Source organism: Trichomycterus rosablanca, chromosome 1 (genome assembly GCF_030014385.1).
Source record: "Trichomycterus rosablanca isolate fTriRos1 chromosome 1, fTriRos1.hap1, whole genome shotgun sequence".
Lineage (NCBI taxonomy): Eukaryota > Metazoa > Chordata > Actinopteri > Siluriformes > Trichomycteridae > Trichomycterus > Trichomycterus rosablanca.
In genome coordinates, this window is record NC_085988.1 from 45,314,455 (window position 1) to 45,337,726 (window position 23,272).

At 37.9% G+C, this 23,272-nt stretch overlaps 1 protein-coding gene across 3 annotated transcripts in view; it reads right to left on the reverse strand.

Annotated features, from left to right (window-relative positions):
- eps8l2 (EPS8 signaling adaptor L2) overlaps positions 1-23,272 on the reverse strand; it is a 59,108-nt gene that overhangs the window by 5,664 nt on the left and 30,172 nt on the right. For 2 of the 3 annotated variants that reach the window (XM_062993443.1, XM_062993435.1), the window contains 15 exons: positions 17,371-17,435; positions 11,545-11,706; positions 8,825-8,974; positions 7,658-7,737; positions 6,407-6,516; positions 6,231-6,307; positions 5,965-6,091; positions 5,708-5,796; positions 4,335-4,409; positions 3,632-3,780; positions 1,686-1,836; positions 1,475-1,509; positions 488-590; positions 281-409; positions 125-194 (listed from right to left, as the gene is read on the reverse strand). In XM_062993443.1, coding sequence (XP_062849513.1) covers positions 125-194; positions 281-409; positions 488-590; positions 1,475-1,509; positions 1,686-1,836; positions 3,632-3,780; positions 4,335-4,409; positions 5,708-5,796; positions 5,965-6,091; positions 6,231-6,307; positions 6,407-6,516; positions 7,658-7,737; positions 8,825-8,974; positions 11,545-11,706; positions 17,371-17,435 — 1,572 coding nt within the window. Of the gene's footprint in view, positions 1-124; positions 195-280; positions 410-487; positions 591-1,474; positions 1,510-1,685; positions 1,837-3,631; positions 3,781-4,334; positions 4,410-5,707; positions 5,797-5,964; positions 6,092-6,230; positions 6,308-6,406; positions 6,517-7,657; positions 7,738-8,518; positions 8,622-8,824; positions 8,975-11,544; positions 11,707-17,370; positions 17,436-23,272 lie in introns of those variants that run through there. The other variant, XM_062993450.1, reaches the window with a different exon arrangement.

Consider the following 23,272-nt stretch of genomic DNA (forward strand, 5'->3'; position numbering starts at 1 on the left):
CTATAGTGTTGTCCCATGAAAAGATATAATGAAATATTTGCAGAAATGTGAGGGGTGTACTCACTTTTGTGATACACTGTAGTTGGAGTCTCTAAGCTAAATAACAGTTTTAAGGCAAACTTACAGTCTTTATCCCTTGGTGATTTTTCAAAACTGTTCCCTCTCATCAAGGAACTAGATGGAGATGTATACAGCTAAACAAAGAAAAAAACAGTGATTCATACAGCCGACACTTTCAGTGCATTAACAATGCTTGAGTTGTATGAGATTTCAGTATTACCGGGCTGTACATCGCATCCACACTACGAAGATCCTTTGGTGTAACTACATCTAGGTGGTTGAAGGGAACATACCCAACTTGTCCACTCCTGTTCCTTAACTTCCACCACTGCGTATCATCTTCAATTACCTGCACACACAGTACTGCTCAATAAAACACATATTCAACACTGTTTACAGCTAACTCAATGTCAGTTTGATGTCTCACCTCTAATATCTCATCCTGAAGAACAGAGAGCTCATTGGCATTACGAGCTACGAAGTGGTAGCAGATCTTGACATATTTGACATGTTTGGAGGAAGACGCAGATCTACAGGGAAAGGAACATCTTATTCATACAAATATAATGGTGCAGCTCTACTGCCTGCCCGAATTCCCTTCCTTTATCAACCTGTTGATTAATGGAAGCAAACCATCATATATCAACATCTGTCTATTTGTGTAGTGGACCAGTTTTAGCACAGCAGTCAAATTGGGAACATTAGTGTGTGTGGTGCTGATGATAAGTGTATGCTGACACTTTTTTCTTTTAAATGCATTTTTCTCCCGATTTATTTAGAGCATCCAATCTTCACCCGATTGCGTTATGCTTCCTCTTTACTGGTGCTGACCCCCACCCCGACTGAGGAGAGCGAACTGACACATGTCCCCTCCAATACGTGAGCAGTAGCCGACTGCATTTTTTCATCCGCACCAGCCGAGTTCATATGCGAATCCGCCCTGTGCACGGAAAGCCACACCCTGATCATCATTATACCTCTACTCTGTCCAGACGGCATCAACCAGCCAACCAGTTATGAGGTCCCTATCCGGCTCCTTAACACTGTATGAACAACAGCCAAACGTGGTTCATATTGCCACCCAGCCCAGCCAGATGGCAGAGCTGAGATTCGATACAATGTATTCGAAATCCCAGCTCTGGTGTGCTAGCGTATTTTACCGCTGAGCCACCTGGGCGGCGTATGCTGACACTTTTACATAATTGGATTAAAAATACCCAACCTAAACTGAACAATGACCAATACCATGTCACTGCAATGCAGAGAATGCTCCACCAACCAAAAAGTCTTAATCAGTAATGGTTCTGTGATGGTCAGGAACTGTGTACTTATGAAGTGCATCTGTATAATGAAATCTGATCAACTGTCACCTGAGTGTACATAGAGTAATAGATGCTAAAATACTTAAACTTACCCATTTGATGACAGAGGGGACTTGGAGTCGAAGAACTAAAATAAAGAATGCAGATATCATATAAATGGACAGAAGTCTGCAGTAAGAGACTGTTTACTGTAGGTTGTATACATACAGTGGTTACTCAATGATTTAGCAATATTGCATTATGCCATATTAATTTGTATGAACAATACAATAATGTTTCTTTTATGATGTCACTCCTTCTCACCTCTTCCTTCCTGTTTTCTAATGTTATGGGGGATGTGGCCAAACACTCTGTCTCCCACGGAGCTGTGCGGAAGAGTTCTGCTGGAGGTTCCCAGCCATTACGGAATTGTGGGATATACAGAGCAGCACACTGGTCCCTTGGCCAATCGGATCTTTAAAAGAGAAAAAGGTAATATTCATTACTATGCTTAATACCATATACAGTACTATGCTTTATTAAGCACAATGTATGATAAGAAAGACATATGTTCAGCAGCTAAAGTGTTATATCAAGCAAAAATGAAAATATTTAGATATTTACAACTTGAATAATTGGTATCCTTGAAAATGGTAGTGGAAAAGGAGACATGAGTGGTAAACATGCCCATGTCCCAACATTTTGGAAATGTATTTATTTATTAGGATTTTTTTAACATCATGTTTTACACACTTTGGTTACATTCATGACAGAAATGAATGTAGTTATTCGTTACTCGTAGTTACTCCTTACACAAGATTCATCAGTTCACAAGTTTAATGTCAAACACAGTCATGGACAATTTTGAATCTCCAATTCACCTCACCTGCATGTCTTTGGACTGTGGGAGGAAACCCAAGCTCCCAGAGAAAACCCACATAGAAAGGACCCGGACCACCCCACCTGGGAATCGAACCCAGGACCTTCTTGCTGTGAGGCAGCAGTGCAACCCTGAGTCACCGTTCCGCCTGCTTTTTAGGAATAAGTATAAGCTTATGTAAAAAAAAAAAAAAAAATTGATTGTTGAAGTTCAAGGCTGCATTGCACCACTTACCATTAATTATTTTACGATAATTGCATACCCTGCCGTGCTCTTTTCCGATTGTATCTGTTATAAATTTTATGATTTTTTTAATGATAACAACCATTTTTTAGGGTTTAAGAAGTGCTATGCAAAATATAAAGAGACAAAAACAAGATTATCAAGTCTCAGTCTAACGCAGAGGGCTAAAAATAAATAGCAGAGCCTTAAGGAAAGTATTAATCCTCCATGATTGATACAACCTGTGATGGGTATTAATTTGACAATGCAAAGTTTAATATTTTACAACCCCAATCAGAAAAAGTTGGGACAGCATGGAAAATGCAAATAATTAAAAAAAACACACAGTGTTCCTTACATTAACTTTGACTTTTATTTCATTGCATACAGGATGAACCAGAGATATTTCATGTTTTGTCTTGTCAGCTTCATTTCATTTATTTATTATTTTTATCCATTCCTGTATTTCAGCACAGTAAAGTTTTAAGTGGCATTTGTGCTTGTAACTCCATATTGTAGTGCTTGACAAAGGTTTGCCAAAGTAATCTCTTGCCCATGTGGTTATATCAGCTATTGTTGAGTGATGGTTCTTGATGCAGTGCCATCTGAGGGATCAACAATCACAGCCTTTACGCACTGAAATTCCTCCTAATTCCATGAATCATTTAATGATATTATGCACTGTAGAGGGAGAAATATGCAAATCCCTTCCAATCTTTCTTTGAGGTTCATTGTTTTTAAACATTTCAATTATTTTCTGACGCATTTGTTGACAAACTGGAGATCCTCTGATCATCTTTGCTCATCAAAGACTCAGCCTTTCCTGGATGCTGCTTTTGTACCAAACCATGATTACAATCACCTGTTGACATCATCTGTTTGGAATCACATCATTATTTAGTTTTTTCACCTCATTACTAGCCCTAAATTGCCCCCGTCCCAACTTTTTTTGGAATGTGTTGCAAACCTGAATTGCAGGAATGGAGGTATATTAACAAATTAAAGGAAGCTGAGCAGATAAAACATGAAATATCTCGGGTTCAAACTGTCTGCAATCAAATAAAAGTCGGAGTAAATGTAAGGAACACTGCATTTTTATTTTATTAGCATTTTCCATACTGTCCCAACTTTTTCTGATTTGGGGTTGTGATAACTAAATCAAGGCTACCTTGGTCGGGTCCAGAATTCCCCCAGTAGCTCAAAGATGGTCATCTCTTTAGGAGTCAGGTGTCCTCTCAGAAAGTCCACTGCCTCCCGAGACAAGTGTGGAGAGGTGACTGAGCGAGGCAGGTCAGGGCTACCACAGCGCTGCAACACCTACAGCAGGACATTACACAAACACAGCTATTTTTACTACATAATTTTACTTCTACTCACTACATTACTCAATGACATTCATTACTGTAGAATTAAAACAGCTTTGATAAAAGCAAAACATTAACCACAACATTTAGATATTCAGTTTTTACTTTGGAGAAAGCAAAGAACTGTAACATGTAATAACATTTTATTTTCTTATTTTTATGTAGACAGAAATTGAGGTTTAATATTCTAAACTATAATGTAGGTCTATTTTTAAGTATACCATCCTTTTTTGGAAGAACATTTGAAGGAAAACGTTTGTTTTCCTCGTTTTCCTTTATACCAGATTCATGCTTAGTAAAGTATACTGCTTTAAGAACAGACAGAAAAAGCACTTTTACTTGAATTCACAAGCATGTTCTTTGATCCTTAAACGTACAGTAAAATGGCAATCATACTTTATTTTTTGTATTATAGTATATGTGTTGGATAATAATATGTACTATTATGTAGGTAAGGAATTAGCATACATCTGCCACCGCTGTTTAGTACTTGTGTGAAGTACTTACCAACTCAAGGGGTCCAAACAGGAAGTGGACGAGTTCTGATGCGGTGGGATTCTGAATGTGTTTCTCCAGTTTGGCCTGTAGAGGGAGCACGAGGTCAGCAAGTAGACACCACCATTATTTTTCATTTTTAAAAACAATGGCGATGTCTGTTGACTTTTCGAACTGGTTTTAGTTCTTTTATATTAACTTTTGCCCACTCTTATGTTCACTGTTGTTAGTATTGTTATTTCATTTAATTTCTATCAACTGCTTTATCCTGGTCAGAGTCGGCGCAGGTCCCGGTTCTACTAGGAGATGCTAGGCCCAAGGCAGGAACACCCTGGACAGAACTTTGGCTATCTCCACCTCAGACATAGCCCGTCATGTCTCTGTAACCGCCCGTCCGACTGCTAGCATTGCTGAGATTCAAACTTGGAGCTTAGTGTTGTTGCCTTTAACATAAAATCCAGCGCCACCTAAGCGCCTCAAGTACTGCTATCTTGGAGCAAATAATGGGATAACATGACTGTCTACTCCTGTTTCTACTTATATAAGACGTGTCAGATAGTTTGTTTATTAGGATTTTAACGTTATGTTTTACACTTTGGTTACATTCATGACAGGAACTGTAGTTACTCATTACAAGGTTCATCAGTTCACAAGTTTAATGTCAAACACAGTGTCTCCAGTTCACCTCACTTGCATGTCTTTGGACTGTGGGAGAAAACCGGAGCACCCGGAGGATGCAGGGAGAACATGCAAACTCCACACAGAAAGGACCCGGACTACCCCACCTGGGGATCGAACCCAGGACCTTCTTGCTGTGAGGTGACAGTGCTACCCACTTAGCCGTCCTATTGAATAGAGAGAAATTACTGGGGCACTACTGGGGAATTGACAAAACTGTGACTTATAACTTAATCCTTACCCAAAAGACTTTGCTTTGAAGACTCTAAATGTATAAAGGCTATAAAAAGGATACAACTGTAAGCTTGTGTTGCGAAATGGTTAAGAGCCACGCTGCTAACAACAGCAGTCCCTAAGTTCTGTGGGTTGGAATCCCAGGCTGGGCTCACAAATAGAGAAGGTGAAGCTAGCTAATGGGGGACACATATCATTGCGCTCTTAGTGCTGGTCACAAGCACAGATAAATAGGAGGGTTGTGTCAGGAATGTGAATGAATGGACCACTGTGGTAACCCCTAACTAAATGGCAAAAGACATGTTTCAATTTAATAGGTTCAAGGTATTGGTCAGTGTAGTAATATAAAAAATGCAATAAAAGCATGTCCTGATGCTGGGTTAAAGAGCTTAGCAGTGTGTGTTAACAGTGTGTGTGTGTGTGTGTGAGTTGAGGATGTAACAGATCAAAGCATGCCATGTCCTGGAGCTCACCAACAGATTAAAACAGAGCTTGAGTTTCTGGAGGCAGTCAGTGAACTCCTTCTCAGATGGAGGTTTAGCTCGTAGAGTCAACATTCCCTCTAAACAAATAAACAGAGCAGCTGTTAACATCATCACACACTCAAATATTATTATAAGCTCACAAACTCAAGTGAATATGACAGCTCCAGGTCATATACATAAATTAATTAATATACATATACATAAATTAATTAATGGATGTAGAAAAACAAATGAAGAATAAACACCTGCTGGTCCTCTTTTCTTATTTTTCCTGCTTTTATTACGCTGGTTAAGCTGGGCAAAAGCTTCAGCGGCTTTTTGTACCCGTGCCACAAAGATCTCGATGTCGTCCAGAGCACAGTTTAAGATTTGCTAAACGACACATACACACATGCTTAGGGCAAACTGGTCAATAAAGCCTGACTAGTGTGACCATTAATTTAATCTTTTGATCTGTAGTAATGTGTTTGTGTTATTCCATCTCATGTACATTAGAAAAAAGAGCACTTACCACTTCCTTCTCAATACCCTGGGCAAGTTTTTCATGGGACTCTGCGTCCTGTGATGCTGAATTACGTTGCTCTATATCTGACACAAACATAAATGAAAAGATATAAAAATAAAATAAATGATCCACAAGACACCATGTTTCTCTACATGAGAAGCACATGTGTACTCTAGGCTCACTTTTTATTTCCATAGCTGCCACACGACCCTTAACTCCATAAGCAGGACCTTTTGGCTCTGAAGGTGGAAGGATCGTTTCCCGGTGCCGTTTCATTTTCTCCTGGTTCATCCTGCATGAAAAATGTATGAAAGGAGGTTCAGCATGTGCAAGATCACCACTGTAAGGACTTGTATAATGCTAGAGTTGTCTATTTTCACAGCTTCAAGAAATTGGCATAATGAGCTAATTTCACAATAGGCTGTTTATAGAGTTAAGCCACATGAAAATATTTATATGCTTCAAAGCCCTGTTCTAATGTTATTATGTTTTTTTTTACTCACTGCTGAAGGTATTTCAATCTGATAAAATGTGATATGTCATCATATTTTATGTTAAATGCCTGAAAACAATCATTAAAGCAAGTTTACTACACAATATGGGAACCTCAAGGTTGATTAATTAGTAGTACTGGGTGCAGCACATTGTGACTTTCCACCTGATAATGAACACAAATGTTTTGACAGGGTGCATTCTCAGTTTTTACAAAACAGTACTGTACAAGTTATATTGTGATGTCTGCTTTTTAAACCAGAAAAGACGAGTGTTTAGAAATTTTCACCCTAGATGGTGGAAATTCTGTGTGTTTCTCTAGTATGGCATCTTGTTTAGGGGTGAAAGCTTGCATGAATCAGGGAAACAGACAGCTTTGCTGTCAGGAGTTTGTCAGGGTCTGACTGACTGACTGAGAAAGGTCTTAGCAAAGGGGTTAAAACCTCTAAACTACCATCTATATTGGGAAGCAGGAATATAGAACAGTGTCAGCGGAGGATGATCACAAAGGTAATGACAACAATGACATCAATTCAGCCACGGAGAATAAGACAATAGTAAACCACTTCCGTACTCTACCAAAAAGACAAAATGGAAAGGAACAACAGAATGACAGTCGGATTGGTACCAGAAGACAGAACCCTCTCAAAGTGAGAATTAAAAGTTACAAAAACAAATTCACATTGGTATTTGAAATGTTTAAAATATGAAACACGGCAAACTTGAAGTCAGGAAAATAGAAATTGATCATCTACACATCAACATTCTTGAAATCAGCAAACTAAAATGGACATGAACTTCTGGAAAATACTCCCAATCTTCTTATACTCATTGCCCACAGGGACATCATTTTTTTCATAATTTGGACAGACTTTGTGTGATGAAGGGGGACAATAACAACAATGGACAGCCATCAGTTTGTGATTTTGTTAGAGACTCACTTAAGTGTCTGAGGTCTCATCTTCTTGCCATTTTTATTATCTCCCAAAGCACTGTCAATGTCTGCATGCACAATCTCTGCCTAAAAATGCACATTAAACACATAGAAAATTTTATTACAGGTTTATACTTACACTTATATAAATAAATCATTACAAAACAAATAAAAACTATAATAAAAAATACAGTGTACAGTGTGGAGCCAAGTGTACTGTATAAAGTGTAATATCCCCTACTCGACTAATGCATTTGTCTATCTATTGCCTCTGTGAATTCCACTACAATTTACCTTATTTATATCCTTTAGTAACTATACGTTTTAATACTAAAGCATTATTGGAAACTTTAACTAAAATTATATAATAAATATAATAACATGCTTCAATCTTACCCATGTAACCTCAGTTTCTTTGTTTTAAAAAGCTAGAATACAGTGTAGTGAAGATGTATTTGACCACTTTGCATGTCACATGAACCATTAGTTTTGCTTTCTACCAGTATAGTACTGAGAGAACATTAGGTTATGCAACAAGTCAATGAAAGACCAAGTCCAATTCTAAATAAGTTACAAAGCTTTGAAGTGGCCTGGTCAAAGTACTGAATTAAAGCCCATTAAAGTCGGATGTTAAATTGGCTACACTGAAGCCCTCTGAAGGGAGTGGAGATAGTTTTTCTAAAACAGTTGTTGCTGCTGAGGATGGTTATTCAGTTTAGGGCAAGTGCTTTTTCACACAGGGTGAGTAGGTGTTAAATAACCTATAAAATAATCATTTTATAAATGAAATGACATGTACATATGTTGTTTTGTCTTATCCCAAATTGAATTTAAAACTTGAAGTGTGACATATGCAAAAATACTCCACCAAATGAGATGAGTAAGCTGTTATCTGAGTAATGAGATGAGTGTTGCTGTGCAGGTCTCCAAAGAAGCAGGGAATAACAAACATGCACACACCTAAATGCACAACTGCACAGAGTGCAAAAAGTAAATGCACACATGCACAGAGTAAGCATTGTATGCATAAGCAACCTGGTACCAGTATCAGTAAACCATGAACTATCAAATGAATGTCAACAAGATCCCAAGGTAGCTAAGAGTCAAAGTGCTTTAATACAAGACACCACCATCGTACTTTAAGAAATCTTTGTGCCTATAGTGTATGTCTCACCTCCACTTCATCACAACAGAAGAAGTGTATGTCTGGTCGGTGCTGCTCGCTATCCTGGCAGACCATCAGCAGCACAGACGGGTACCTGGTCTTATTCAGTACTGTTTGACTGTGAAGTACAGTAGCGAGAGAGAAGTTCTCCAACTCTTCCTATTTAAAAAGAGAAACAGAGAAAAAAATATATAAAAGTATATATACTGTATATACAGTGAGGGAAATAAGTATTTGATCCCCTGCTGATTTTGTAAGTTTACCCCCTTACAAAGACTTGAACAGTCTATAATTTTTATGGAAGGTTTATTTTAACAGAGAGAGACAGAATATCAACAAACAATCCAGAAAAAAAAACATTAAATAAAAGTTATAAATTAATTTGTATTTAATTAAGGGAAATAAGTATTTGATCCCCTACCAACCAGCAAGAATTCTGACCCCCACAGACCGGTTATGTGCACAAAAGGCACACAAATTAGTCCTGTCCCTGTATAAAAGACTCCTGTCACAGAATCAGTTTCTTCCGTTCAAATCTCTCGACCACCATGGGCAAGACCAAAGAGCTATCCAAGGACGTCAGGGACAAGATTATAGACCTGCACAAGGCTGGAATGGGCTACAAGACCATCAGCAAGAAGCTTGGTGAGAAAGAGACCACTGTTGGTGCGATAATTCGAAAATGGAAGAAATACAAGATCACAGTCAATCACCCTCACTCTGGAGCTCCATGCAAGATCTCACCTGGTGGGGTAAGAATGATTCTGAGAAAGGTGAGGTCAGTCCAGAATTACACGGGAGGAGCTTGTCAATGATCTCAATGGAGCTGGGAGCAGAGAAATGCTGGATATGACCCCAAGAACACCATCCCCACCGGGCATTTCTTTGCCTCCAAACACGGCGAGTGGAGTTGATGCCAAAGAGCTCAATTTTGGTCTCATCTGACCATATCACATTCTCCCAAGCTTTCTCTGAATCATTCAGGTGTTCATTGGCAAACTTCAGACGGGCCTGTACATGAGCCTTCTTGAGCAAAGGGACTTTGTGGGCACCGCAGGATCTCAATCCATTACGGCGAAGTGTGTTACTAATGGTTTACTTGGTGACTGTGCTCCCAGCTCCCTTTAGATCATTGACAAGCTATAATAAATAAAGTATATAAAGGTATATTTAACTAAAAACATTTCAGCTGGGAAAGATAAAAGCACAGGATGGAACAAATATAAAACAAAGGTAAATTATCTAAAACTAAATTGCCCAGATGGTATGATATATATGATGGTGTAACTGCACATTTAATAGATACAGACCCCTTGATTTTTTTGCGCACTTCAACATGTAGTGGATTTGAGTTTTATGCAGCAATCAAACTGGAGTCCCACTGATGGATTTGCAATCTTACAAACCCTAATAAATGATTAATAGGATATTGGCTAAGTCATGCAAGAACCTTCACCTTTGTTCTAAATGTGGAAATATGTCCTTAAGTTGAATAGTAAGTATGAATAATAAATGCTTTATTACTCTTTATAAATTAGGCACACATAGCAGAGTATCCATCCTCATCCTTTGAGTATCTTGAAAAGCGCTATATAAATAAAATGTATTATTATGTGCATGTATGCTTGAATAAGTATTCCGGGTCTAGAAGCAGTTTTTGTTTCCTAGGCAGTTGCTTATGAGCTATTCAATCTCTTGTGTAATGTGCTGATTCCATATAAGCCAAGTTCAGTCAGATTTTGTGGTGACCAGCAATGCACTGCTCTCTTCATGTCCATCCACAGATTTGTAGATTTATCTACCAGATCTGACCTGGTTAATAAAGGACATTTACCTTCTTATCCTTAAGCCACTATTTTGTTTGGCGGTGTGTTTAGGGTTGTTGTTGTCCAGTTGTCTATCAGAGTGCTGCATGTTTTCCTCAAAAATCTGGATGTACTTGGCAGCAGCTATTTTCCCTTCAATTCTGACCAACTGCCCAGTTTTTGCTAAAGGGAAACATTCCCACACCATAATATTGCCACCACTGTGCTCTACGGTAGGTTTGATTAATCGCTGGTGTGCTGTGTTTGGTTTTCTTCAAACATACTGCTTAAATCTTGGTCTTATTAGAATCTTCCAAGTCTTTCAGTGTGTCACTGTTTCAGGAGTGACTTTTTTGCCCCCCTGCCATACAGACCTTTGCTTTGTGTAAAGCTTGTAAGATTATTCCATGCACAGACCGACCAATCTCAGCCATACAAACTTGTAAGTTCTTCCGTGATGCAGGCTCTGTGATCGATATTCTCCTGGCTTGGTCAGGATGGCCTTGGCAAAATGTTGGTGGTGCCATATACTTTCCACTTTTTGATAACATGCATATGGGTACTCAGGAGGTATAGTTAAAGCTGCTAAAATGTTTTTGTATTCTTCTCCTAGCTCCCCTGAAAGCACATTTCCAACATGCACTACTAGTAAAGGAATAATTAGGGAACAGCTGGTTTTATTCTCAAGTGATCAAAACCACTACAGCTGGTGTAGGATCTGGAAGGTCATTGGTTGTACCTGATGGTTACTCTAAGGGCAGTTTACTTATCCAAACCAAACATTTTACTAAGTAAATTACAATAATTAATCAGATTTAAACAAAAAAAGTTGATGATGAGGGTTATCATGTATAAATTTTGATTGAGAATAATGATTTTTACAGACAATGTAAAATGAGAGTATAAATGACAGTAGGCACTTACCATTGTGTCACAGTCTAGAAGCTTGATGGATGTGTCGCTGACTTGCAGCAGCATCTCCTGTGTCCAGATTTTATCTTTAGAATCCAAGAGGATGAGTTTCTTTATTGCATCATCCACTGTGGCTATGGACTCTGTCTTGTCCATTATGAATGTGGATAAATGCTAAAAAAAAATACACACTGATATTACAATTTATTACCTTATTGTTTCGTGCAATAATGTTGCAGGTTTGACAAAGATGTTCAGCAGAGAGACACTTCTTAGTTGAAGCAAGTAACTTGACTTCTGGTGTTAACACAATTGTTTTAACATTTATAGTAGTATAGTATTTAAATAGTATATAGTATAGTATTTAAATGTAATTTTAAAACAAAAATTTAAACAATAAACCTCTTCATGTACTGGATTTAATTTTGAAAAATAATCCAAAAAGAATTTGGACACACTGTAAAAACTGTATTAATGATAATACACACTATAAAAATGAAAATATTGTAGTTGAAAAAAGCTTATTATCTTTACACAAATCTATAACTAACTGCACTCAGTAAATGAAAGGACATGACAGACTACCAGAATAATGCCAGAAACATTAGAAACACTTATTATATTGTTAATCTGTTATAAATGTATGTTTTTTATGTGAAGCTCTAGTTTACTACTGAAAGTTTATAAGGTTTAGTGTAATGTACAAGCTTATCTCTGTCAGTACACTTTTTTTTTTTTACCCTTTTTTTCCCCTTTTAGCGCATCCAATTGTTCAATTAGCATCGTGCTTCCTCTCTGTCTATGCCGAACCCTGCCCTGACGGAGGTGATTGAAGCTAACCCGTATCCCCTCCGAAACACGAGCAGCAGCCAGATGCATCTTTGCCACCCACACATTGACGAGTTTGGCGCCACCTAGCGTTGCATGCGGAGAGCCCCCTAAGGGCACCCTCTCCCATCTCTGTGTAAGCGCCTCCAATCAGCCGGCAGAGAACGCAATCGCATTCTGACAGAGAGAGACCCACATCCGGTTCTTTGTCCCACCCCCCACATGAGCAACCGGCCAATCGTTGCTCATATAGCCACTCAGCTTCGAACCTGTAAAGCAAGGCTGGATTCGATACCACGCTTCTCAGAATCCAGCCCTGGTTGCAGCGCGTTTCTTTTTACCGCTGCGCCACCTGAGCGGCCCAGTACACAGTTTTTAAAAATAATCACAATGGTATGACAATAAAAGAATGATGACGTTTACATTTTGACAATCCTAAAGGGTTAAATTGCCCAGCTACCACTAGGCACCATGTATGTTAGTTTGCACTTGTAGTTGACTAAATGTAGTATTGCTGCTAGTAAGTGAGGTTAGTTAATGTTTTAAACTTTTAATATTTGACAGGGGTCGGTGAAAATGGTTGCCTAGCTGACATTAGAGCAGAGGCATTTAAGCAACCTAACAAAAGATTGTTGACATTATTCACTTTTTATTGTTTGCAATTCACTGGGTGTTGATAATCTGGTAATGTTATTTATAGGTTTGTTTGTTTGTTTATTAGGATTTTAACATCATGTTTTACACTTTGGTTACATTCATGACAGGAACGGTAGTTACTCGTTACACAAGATTCATCAGTTCACAAGGTTATATCGAACACAGTCATGGACAATTTTGTATCTCCAATTCACCTCACTTGCATGTCTTTGGACTGTGGGAGGAAACCGGAGCTCCCGAAGGAAACCCACGCGGACACGGGGAGAACATGCAAACTCCACACAGAAAGGACCCGGACCGCTCCATTTGGGGATCGAACACAGGACCTTCTTGCTGGGAGGCAACAGTGCTACCCACTTAGCCACCATGTCGCCCCGTTATCTATAGGAATTCATATTTAAATATGTGAATATACAGTGTATCACAAAAGTGAGTACACCCCTCACATTTCTGCAAATATTTTATTATATCTTTTCATGGGACAACACTATAGAACTAAAACTTGGATATAACTTAGAGTAGTCAGTGTACAACTTGTATAGCAGTGTAGATTTACTGTCTTTTGAAAATAACTCAACACACAGCCATTAATGTCTAAATGGCTGGCAACATAAGTGAGTACACCCCACAGTGAACATGTCCAAATTGTGCCCAAAGTGTCAATATTTTGTGTGACCACCATTATTATCCAGCACTGCCTTAACCCTCCTGGGCATGGAATTCACCAGAGCTGCACAGGTTGCTACTGGAATCCTCTTCCACTCCTCCATGATGACATCACGGAGCTGGTGGATGTTAGACACCTTGAACTCCTCCACCTTCCACTTGAGGATGCGCCACAGGTGCTCAATTGGGTTTAGTCCATCACCTTTACCTTCAGCTTCCTCAGCAAGGCAGTTGTCATCTTGGAGGTTGTGTTTGGGGTCGTTATCCTGTTGGAAAACTGCCATGAGGCCCAGTTTTCGAAGGGAGGGGATCATGCTCTGTTTCAGAATGTCACAGTACATGTTGGAATTCATGTTTCCCTCAATGAACCGCAGCTCCCCAGTGCCAGCAACACTCATGCAGCCCAAGACCATGATGCTACCACCACCATGCTTGACTGTAGGCAAGATACAGTTGTCTTGGTACTTCTCACCAGGGCGCCGCCACACATGCTGGACACCATCTGAGCCAAGTTTATCTTGGTCTCGTCAGACCACAGGGCATTCCAGTAATCCATGTTCTTGGACTGCTTGTCTTCAGCAAACTGTTTGCTGGCTTTCTTGTGGGTCAGCTTCCTTCTGGGATGACGACCATGCAGACCGAGTTGATGCAGTGTGCGGCGTATGGTCTGAGCACTGACAGGCTGACCTCCCACGTCTTCAACCTCTGCAGCAATGCTGGCAGCACTCATGTGTCTATTTTTTAAAGCCAACCTCTGGATATGACGCCGAACACGTGGACTCAACTTCTTTGGTCGACCCTGACGAAGCCTGTTCCGAGTGGAACCTGTCCTGGAAAACCGCTGTATGACCTTGGCCACCATGCTGTAGCTCAGTTTCAGGGTGTTAGCAATCTTCTTATAGCCCCGGCCATCTTTGTGGAGAGCAACAATTCTATTTCTCACATCCTCAGAGAGTTCTTTGCCATGAGGTGCCATGTTGAATATCCGGTGGCCAGTATGAGAGAATTGTTCCCAAAACACCAAATTTAACAGCCCTGCTCCCCATTTACACCTGGGACCTTGACACATGACACCAGGGAGGGACAACGACACATTTGGGCACAATTTGGACATGTTCACTGTGGGGTGTACTCACTTATGTTGCCAGCTATTTAGACATTAATGGCTGTGTGTTGAGTTATTTTCAGAAGACAGTAAATCTACACTGCTATACAAGCTGTACACTGACTACTCTAAGTTATATCCAAGTTTCATGTCTATAGTGTTGTCCCACGAAAAGATATAATGAAATATTTGCAGAAATGTGAGGGGTGTACTCACTTTTGTGATACACTGTATATGTCCAAGTGCTGTTTTTAATAAAGAATGTATGATTTTAAACCACGGCAGCATGGTGGTGTGGTGGCGTGGTGGGTAGTGTAGTCACCTCACAGCAAGAAGGGCTTGGCTTCGATTCCCGGGCCTGTCCGTGTAGGTCTGTTGCTCTGTTTTCCTCCCACAGGTCCAAAGACATGCAGTCAGGCCAACTGGAGCTACTAAAATAGCCCTGTGTGTGTGTGTGTGTGTGTGTGCCCTGTGATGGACTAGTGACCTCTCCAGTGTGTTTCCTGCCTTTCGCCCAATGAATCAGACCCGCTAGGACCCTGACCAGGATAAAGCTATGGTAAAACCGACATTGAATTTATGATTTAAACCACTAAATAATGCCTTTTTTATTTCAAATGCTGGATATATTCTTCACAGATTACACAAGGAACATTGTGTGTGATATGTTAACAGTAATCTTCTGAAAGCTTTAGGTGCCCAATATTTTGTAGTTTGTTGTTTTTTTTTTATTAACTTTGTGTGTATGCGAGTGTGTACTAAAATATTGTAAAAGATATTGAGTTTAGTTAAGTTTAGTTAAGGTACATAGCATGAGTACATAGCAATTAATAATTAGGTCAATGAAACTGAAACCCATGCTAGTTTTAGCTATTCACTAGCCTGCTTTATACTGTGTCATAAAGACGTTTAAACATGCCTTTATTTACCAATGGTGTAATGGCAATGACCACATTCTACTGATTCATTTATTTGTGTGTTCTTTATGCTTTTGCTATTGTCCAGGTAATCTGTGAGTTCAAAGAATAGAAAGCTGCATAAGGACTGTGGGTCACATGTATCTGAGTCAACATTTTGAAAAGCATAATCATGTTCATATTTACCATACACTTTGTCAAGCAGTGTTTGCAAACCACAGTAAAATGAGTAAAACTGACAAGGGACACCAGGTAGAACCATATCTGACCCATGTCGAAGGATAACTTTAATAGAGCAGAATTTATTTAAAGCATTCTCTGTCAATTATTAAAAGAAAAACCTTGCTTGTTTTGAATGCTGAAGGCTTCATATTACCTACATACACTAAATATCTAATTAAACCACACAGTACACACTATCTGCATGTTCGATCAAAGTCCTCGCTAAGGCTGGAGAGGTTTTTTCACGTGGGCGGAAAGTCTTTTTCGGCCTAATGATCCAAATAAGTGAATACAAGTAAACTAGTGCCAGAAAAAACTCTTGTACATGCTTTATACAACTTAAGCATGCAAATACCACAGGAAAAAACAAGTTGAGTACTTGAATTTTGTTAATTAATTTACTTCTATTGCATAACTGCATAATGTATATCCACGTCAATTGTACAGAAGGTTTTGTATTACACAAATGTGTAAATGTGTTACATAAAAATATCAAGTTCTACATAATAACGCAAAAAAAAAAATCTAATAATTAAATTTGTTGCCACTGGTTTGAAGGATTTTGTCAGAGACAAAATTATGTTTATGTTAATGGATAAAACTACAGAACCATTACAAAAAACCTTTAACATCTCTGCCTGTACAACTAGTTCAATATGTGGAAAGCACATCGAAAGTGCTTAAAAAAAAAAAAAGAGACAAAGAAACCCACAGAGATGCATGACTTTATGCACAAATTTATACAAAACAGATACAAATATATCCCTTTGGATATTTATTTGAAGAGTATGTATGTATGTATGATTCCTAAAACACCATATCTACAGTGAAATATGGAGGTGGGAGCATCATGATATGGGGCATCATGACTTGGAATAGATTTCAAATTTATGAAGGATTTTAAATTTGGCACTCTATTAGAGAAAAATCTAGAGGAACTGTCTAAAACTAAAACAGTCTAACAGAAACTGACCAAAATTGAACCACAATGTTGCAAAACACAAATTATTTCTTGCCATATATGTCTTATAGTAGTTATTTCAAACAATGGGTTTACAACAAAACACTAATATAATTCCTTTGTGGTGTTTGAATACATTTTCCATATCGAGTTCTGTTAAATAGATTTTAAATACATTTTTATCAAGGTTTTTTATCAAGGTTATTTTAAGTTGAAAAGAAAACCCAAACTATCAAATTACGTTAAAAGGAAATTATCGTAATGGTCATATATAATTTTAAAACCACCTTAAAACATAAATTAAAAGCTGCTGTAACATCAGCATGGGGTAAAATGCTCATGTGCAAGAAAGAAGCCTGTAATAATAATAATAATAATAATAATAATAATAATAATAATAAAGCTTTGTAATTATTATTACAAGTTATCCAACTCATTATAAAGTATGCCAAAGTCTAGAAGTGTGATGACAGATGACTGACCTGGACGTGGTACTGAGACGTCTCATGCATGATGAAGTTGGAGTTCGAGTATTTCTTGCGTTGCTCTGTGATGGAAAAAAAGGTTATAGATTTTATTTAAACACAAACCACACTATCACTTTAAATACAATTAACATAATACATTAATATGACTATTATTTAGATTATTTAGACATTATAAAATAATTTGATGTTTTAAAGTTTAGAGTTTATGAAAGGGCCATGATTTCTCCTTTATTTGAATATTTCTTTCAAATCCGCAAACAAAATTTATTACAAGATAAACGAGTAACCTAAAAAACATCTTAAACACATTTTTTAAAATAATCTTTACATTTAAAAAGATTAATGATTCAGTCAATTATGGTAAGTCGCCTAGGTCCTAAAGTAGTAAAGCATCTCTACTACCAGCACCATGTTGGCAAATTGCATCTTTATATTGAAATATTGTTTTAACAGGACCCAAGAATTAAAAATAATAGTCTGTTGAATTTGGTTGTCTTAAATTATATTTACTTTAAAGATCTTAAACAATTAACTGTGAAAATGACAAAATGCTATTTTGACTAAATGGACACATACTTATGGAGACTCGTGGAAAGTTTTTCCAGAAGAGTGGAGGTTGTAGCACGAAGGAGAATCAACTTAATATTAATGGACAATTTCAATCAACGCAAATGGTGTGATAATTAAAAACTTTATACAATGACTGTAGATGAAAATTGAATCCAGATTCTACCAGCTGTGCTGTCATACTGTGCTGTCCAATTGAAAAGCTGATATTTTACTGTGTTCAGAAACAGGCATAAATAGATGCTTTATTTTTGAAAATACTTAATAGGCTGCGTTGAAATGACCCAGGACAAATAATGTAGACGAGAGATGCAATTGACAATCAGCTCCAGAATTGTTGGCATACTTAGTAAAGATGGGTAAATAAGAATGCAATTTTGTGATTAAATAATTTAACAAAAATGCATTTTACTTTTCCTGGATATAAGGGACAGTGGCAGCCTAGTGGGTAGAATTTTGGCCTATCAAATGGAAGGTTGTGGGTTTGAATCCAGAGAAGTGCCACTGGCCCTTGATCAAGGCCTTCAACCTTCTTGGCTCCAGGAAAGCTGTACAATGGCTGACCCTGCACTCTGACCCCAGCTTACAAACAAGCTGGGATATGCGAAAGAAACATTTAATTGTACAGTACTGTACATGTGTATATGTATATATGACACATAAAGACATTTTATCTACCCTGGATTATTTATTATCTATCTATTTAGAAACTACAGATCATTTACTGGGGCAACTTCCTAGGGCATAATGTTCTAGCTATTCGGTTAAAACATGAATATTGTGAAGGTATTTGTTTATATTGAGCCCACATTAAAATCTCTCTGTATGTAGATTTAGGGGAATCAAACCCTAAATCCCAATGGCAGTGGGCTAACGTAAATTACTGCTGTACCACCAGAGTGCCCTAGGATAGACTATTTTGCTGTTTTATTATATACATGTAAATACAGTTTCTTTATGCCTTTTTATGATTTTTTAAAACTGAATTTGTAGATGAGAATCAGAATGTGGCCCTATCAGATTGACTATGACTATTTCAATATAAAGATTACTGCTAGTAATTAGTGTCTAGCTAATATAAAAAACTACATATACAGTATAATAATAACAATAAGAATAATAATCATTATCATCTAATATTGGTTACACATGATATACAACCATGAATGTACTTACAATGACAACTTATTTAACATAAAACAACATATTCCTACCCATCTGACAGCAGCCAACTTCAATCCTCTAAATAAATTCCACTTAACAAACAGCCTGGAAATCTAAATGTTTTCTTATATCATGTTCTGACAGACTGGCAAGTCCACTTGAAACTCGAATGTAAGCTTCATCAGGGTCAAAGGTAACTTATTATGTGATCTGCACAGATTAACTTTTGAGCTTCCTTCCAGACCATGTTCACTTTACAGCAGCTACTATAAATGAATTGAACTAATAAAACAACATAAATGATACACATCACATAAGCACATTCACACATTAATGCAGTCAGTGATTGCTTCACCCTATTTGTTTCAGTTTTTCACAAGAATAAATTCAGTTTTTGCAAGGGTTTTTTTGCAAGCACATCAATCCATCACAGGGCTTCAGCCAAACCCAGCCCCCTGACATAGCTAATCATGTCTGTGTACACACCTGCCGGCCAGTAAGCACACCACTGAATTTAGAATCTCAGAGATAGTAGGCAAGCTGCACCATTTAAGGACCCATTTTTAAAAATGTACACAAAACAAACTATCATAAAATAACTTATTATTAAATGCCGACACTCACTATTTATACTTTAGAAATATACAGTCGGACAAGATTTTGACACAATTCTGGTCTACCAGTCTACCAAATGTATTGGTTTAGTAGGGTTTTAGGTAGAGTACACTTTAAGAAAGCCTAATTTCAGTCTGATTTCAAAACCTTTAATTAATTACTCACTCACTCACTCACTCTCTTTCTTAACCACTTATCCAATCAGGGTCACGGGTGCTGGAGCCTATCCCAGCTTTTCAATGGGTGCAAGACACACAGTAACACCCTGGATGGCAATTCAGTGTCTCCAATTAACCTGACTGCATGTTTTTGGACTGTGGGAGGAAACCGGAGCTCCCGAGGGAAACCCATGCTGATACGGGGAGAACATGCAAACACCGCACAGAAAGGACCTGGACCGCCCCGCCTGGGGATCGAACCCGGGACCTTCTTGCTGTGAGGTGAGCCACCGTGCTGCCCTTTAATTAATTTGTAACAGATTAATTATGAATTCATTTTCAATCACTGTCCCAGTTTGTATCTAATTTCCATGTCATTCAGCAACACCAGCCAGAACACCCATGCTGGCCTGTAAGGCTTATAGGTTAGTACATGCTTCCTTGTGTGAAGCAGCTGGACCCTTCTTTACACCAGTTAGTGGCAGATTCATACAAAGAGACCCAACTTCAATGTTGCTGTTTGTATTTTGTCCACTATATACAAATTTTAAATTGCATAAACTGATAATTAGTCTTTTGTTTTGTGACAGTTGTTCCTTGTGACGTCCATTATATTTTGTACCTACAGACAATTGTTTTTTTAAGGTCCAAATGATAGTAAGAAATGACTTTGGGTGGCATTCCTCATTTCTATGACTCACTATCTAAGACCTTTACAAAGTCACCCAGACTTTCACATTGCCATGCTTTGGCTTTATCTAATAAGTGCAGTTAAATTAGCCTGATTTCTACAGGGAGAGAGACGTCACCACCAATGCTCAATTAAAAATTAACAACAAGAAATTTGAAGGCCATGCCACAAAGTTTAATAAATATAATCGAACCATTTAGACCATCAAATGACTTAACACCACCAAACCTAAGCAGCTATATGTATATGTTTCTGGAAAGGAAGGGGGGAGGGTAAATAAATCTATGAAAAAACCTAGAAGTGTATGTAAATGTCAGACCATATATCTAGCAAAGTGTATAGACATTGTCGGTGTTCAGCGCAATATAACAATAACTAACATTTTCACTCACGCTTTATTACCTATTTAACACTCAAAATGTCAATTACAGAACAAATACTATGGATTACTTTAAACTACTGATAGCTGATACTGTTTTAGTCAAAAAGTAGTGATAAGGGGCTATATAAAGAGGTTATCATAGCTCAACACACATATGGCAGGATTTTTACAGTACTTTGCTGGTAGTAACACAGCATTTTTCAGACACAGTTTGGAAACATTAGTACTGTAAGCCAAATATCTAATATTTTAGTTTAATATGTCAAAAGTAACTGCGATACTTCAAATCGTTTCCAAGTAAATTGTTCTGCAAGTATGTTGTGCAACCGACAGAGGTCACCAGAGTGCATAATGGCACTAGCATTAAAGAGACCCTTAGAAAGTACATATTGTGCACAAGCCAGGATTACACCCTGGACAGGGTGCCAATTTATCAATGGGCCTTGGCCACCCCCTTACAGCCAATCGTGTCTGTGTAGATGCCGGGCTGGCTGATCTACTGAGTTTTAAACCCAGGGAATAAGAATTATTTACATTATTTTAGACAACTGGCATGCACTGATGAGTCTGCTCTGATTATGGATAAGTCACTGATCAGGCAAAAACAGACCATGCGATTGGCATTATGTCACATGTAAATATAAATATAGGGATAGGGCTGGTGGATGTGGCAGGTTAAAAATATCCCGCTTAGATACTGAAAGGAGGTTACACAGGTTGCTCAGATAAAAACAGCCCTGATGGTCATGATCAGAAATCATTACTCATATAGGATTATATAGACTTATATAGACTCATATTGATTGTACAAAGTTACTGTTATGCAGCTACATGAGGAAATTAAATTTAGATGAATATTTCCTAATTGTATGTTGATAATCCAATGTGATTTACAGAAGGGCAAGCTACAATCCTCTGTAGCTAATTTCTCACTTTAATGCAAACAGGCAAACATCTTCACATAACATTTAACTATATAACTGTTAGTATAGATAAGGACGAAAAATTAGTCATTTTGATTTTGTTTTTTTCTGTTTGTTTCAATCCTTTACAATAATTGTGTATTTTCTTTACTTCATACAACACTTTTTCTATTGCATTCTACAAGCAAAGCAGCTGCCTGGTCACCTAGTGACCCGTTCCTTCTCAGATTAAGGGAGCAGGGCTAATCATTATCATTAGGTAAGTACATGTTCCAATCAGCTGGTTTACAAGATACAGTATCAGACAAACAACCAACCCCCTTACACATCTCATGTTTCTCTTTCTCTCACACCCACTCGGTCACAAAGGGAAGTTTAATTCCACTTCCTGCTCATCTCTATCTCTCAATACATGGCTCCTGTATCACCTCCCACTTTTCAGAAAACAAGCAATGCCACAGGTGGACTAAATGTTGCTGACTATAAGGAAGTAGAGATGTACACATGTTTTATTCATGACTGACATTTACACCTGTAGCTTTACAGCTTGCAACAAGTACCATATGGGTGCCTGCTGGCTATTTGCAGGAACACCAGAAGCCATTCTGTAATTATTTTGCCCTTCTGTGATCGTGCGAAAAAACTTTCCAAAACAAACCCGCCTAGTTCTAACCCTTCATAACACCTTCATAACCTAATCCTCCAGTTGATTCCAAAACAAGTTCTAAGCATTAAAATAAGATAAACATAAAAGAAGGGTGAGATGAGTTTTTCTGTTTAAGCCCTGCTGAAATTAGCTATGATCTTTACACAGATGCAAATTCATAAACACATCTCTTATAATTCAATGACCAGATTTTACTCGTGTGGCTGACTCTTATCAGCAAAACAACAGTGGTAACATAATTACCGCTCATATTGCATTGAAACAACTACATTATGTACAGCAGTGTTGTTGGGGTTTAAACCCTTACACTTACTGGCGTCTTTATGGTCATCTGTCTTGTTTGTACTTTCATGAATAATGTGAGATGATCCTTCTCTAAACTTTTTCCAAGCGTTTGAAGCCTTCTATTTATCTATTTTTAGTATGCACTTCAGAAAGACTACTATTTGTGCTCAAATGTGTCAGAACTTATCATCCAGTTTACTAAGACTGTAACTTATCAGGTAAACTGCACCTTAAACCACCTACTTATTGCTTAAAAAAAGCTCAGGGCCAACTATAAAATTTAGAAATAAAAATGACATATCCGTTTGTTAGAACAAGTAATTTAAAATGAAAATGGATAAGTCAATAATGTAAGTTACATTGTCAAATCATCACTGTTAATAAATTCTACTTAATGTTCACAAGAAAATTAGCTTTGAATGAGTGTGTTGGGTTAGAAGTCTG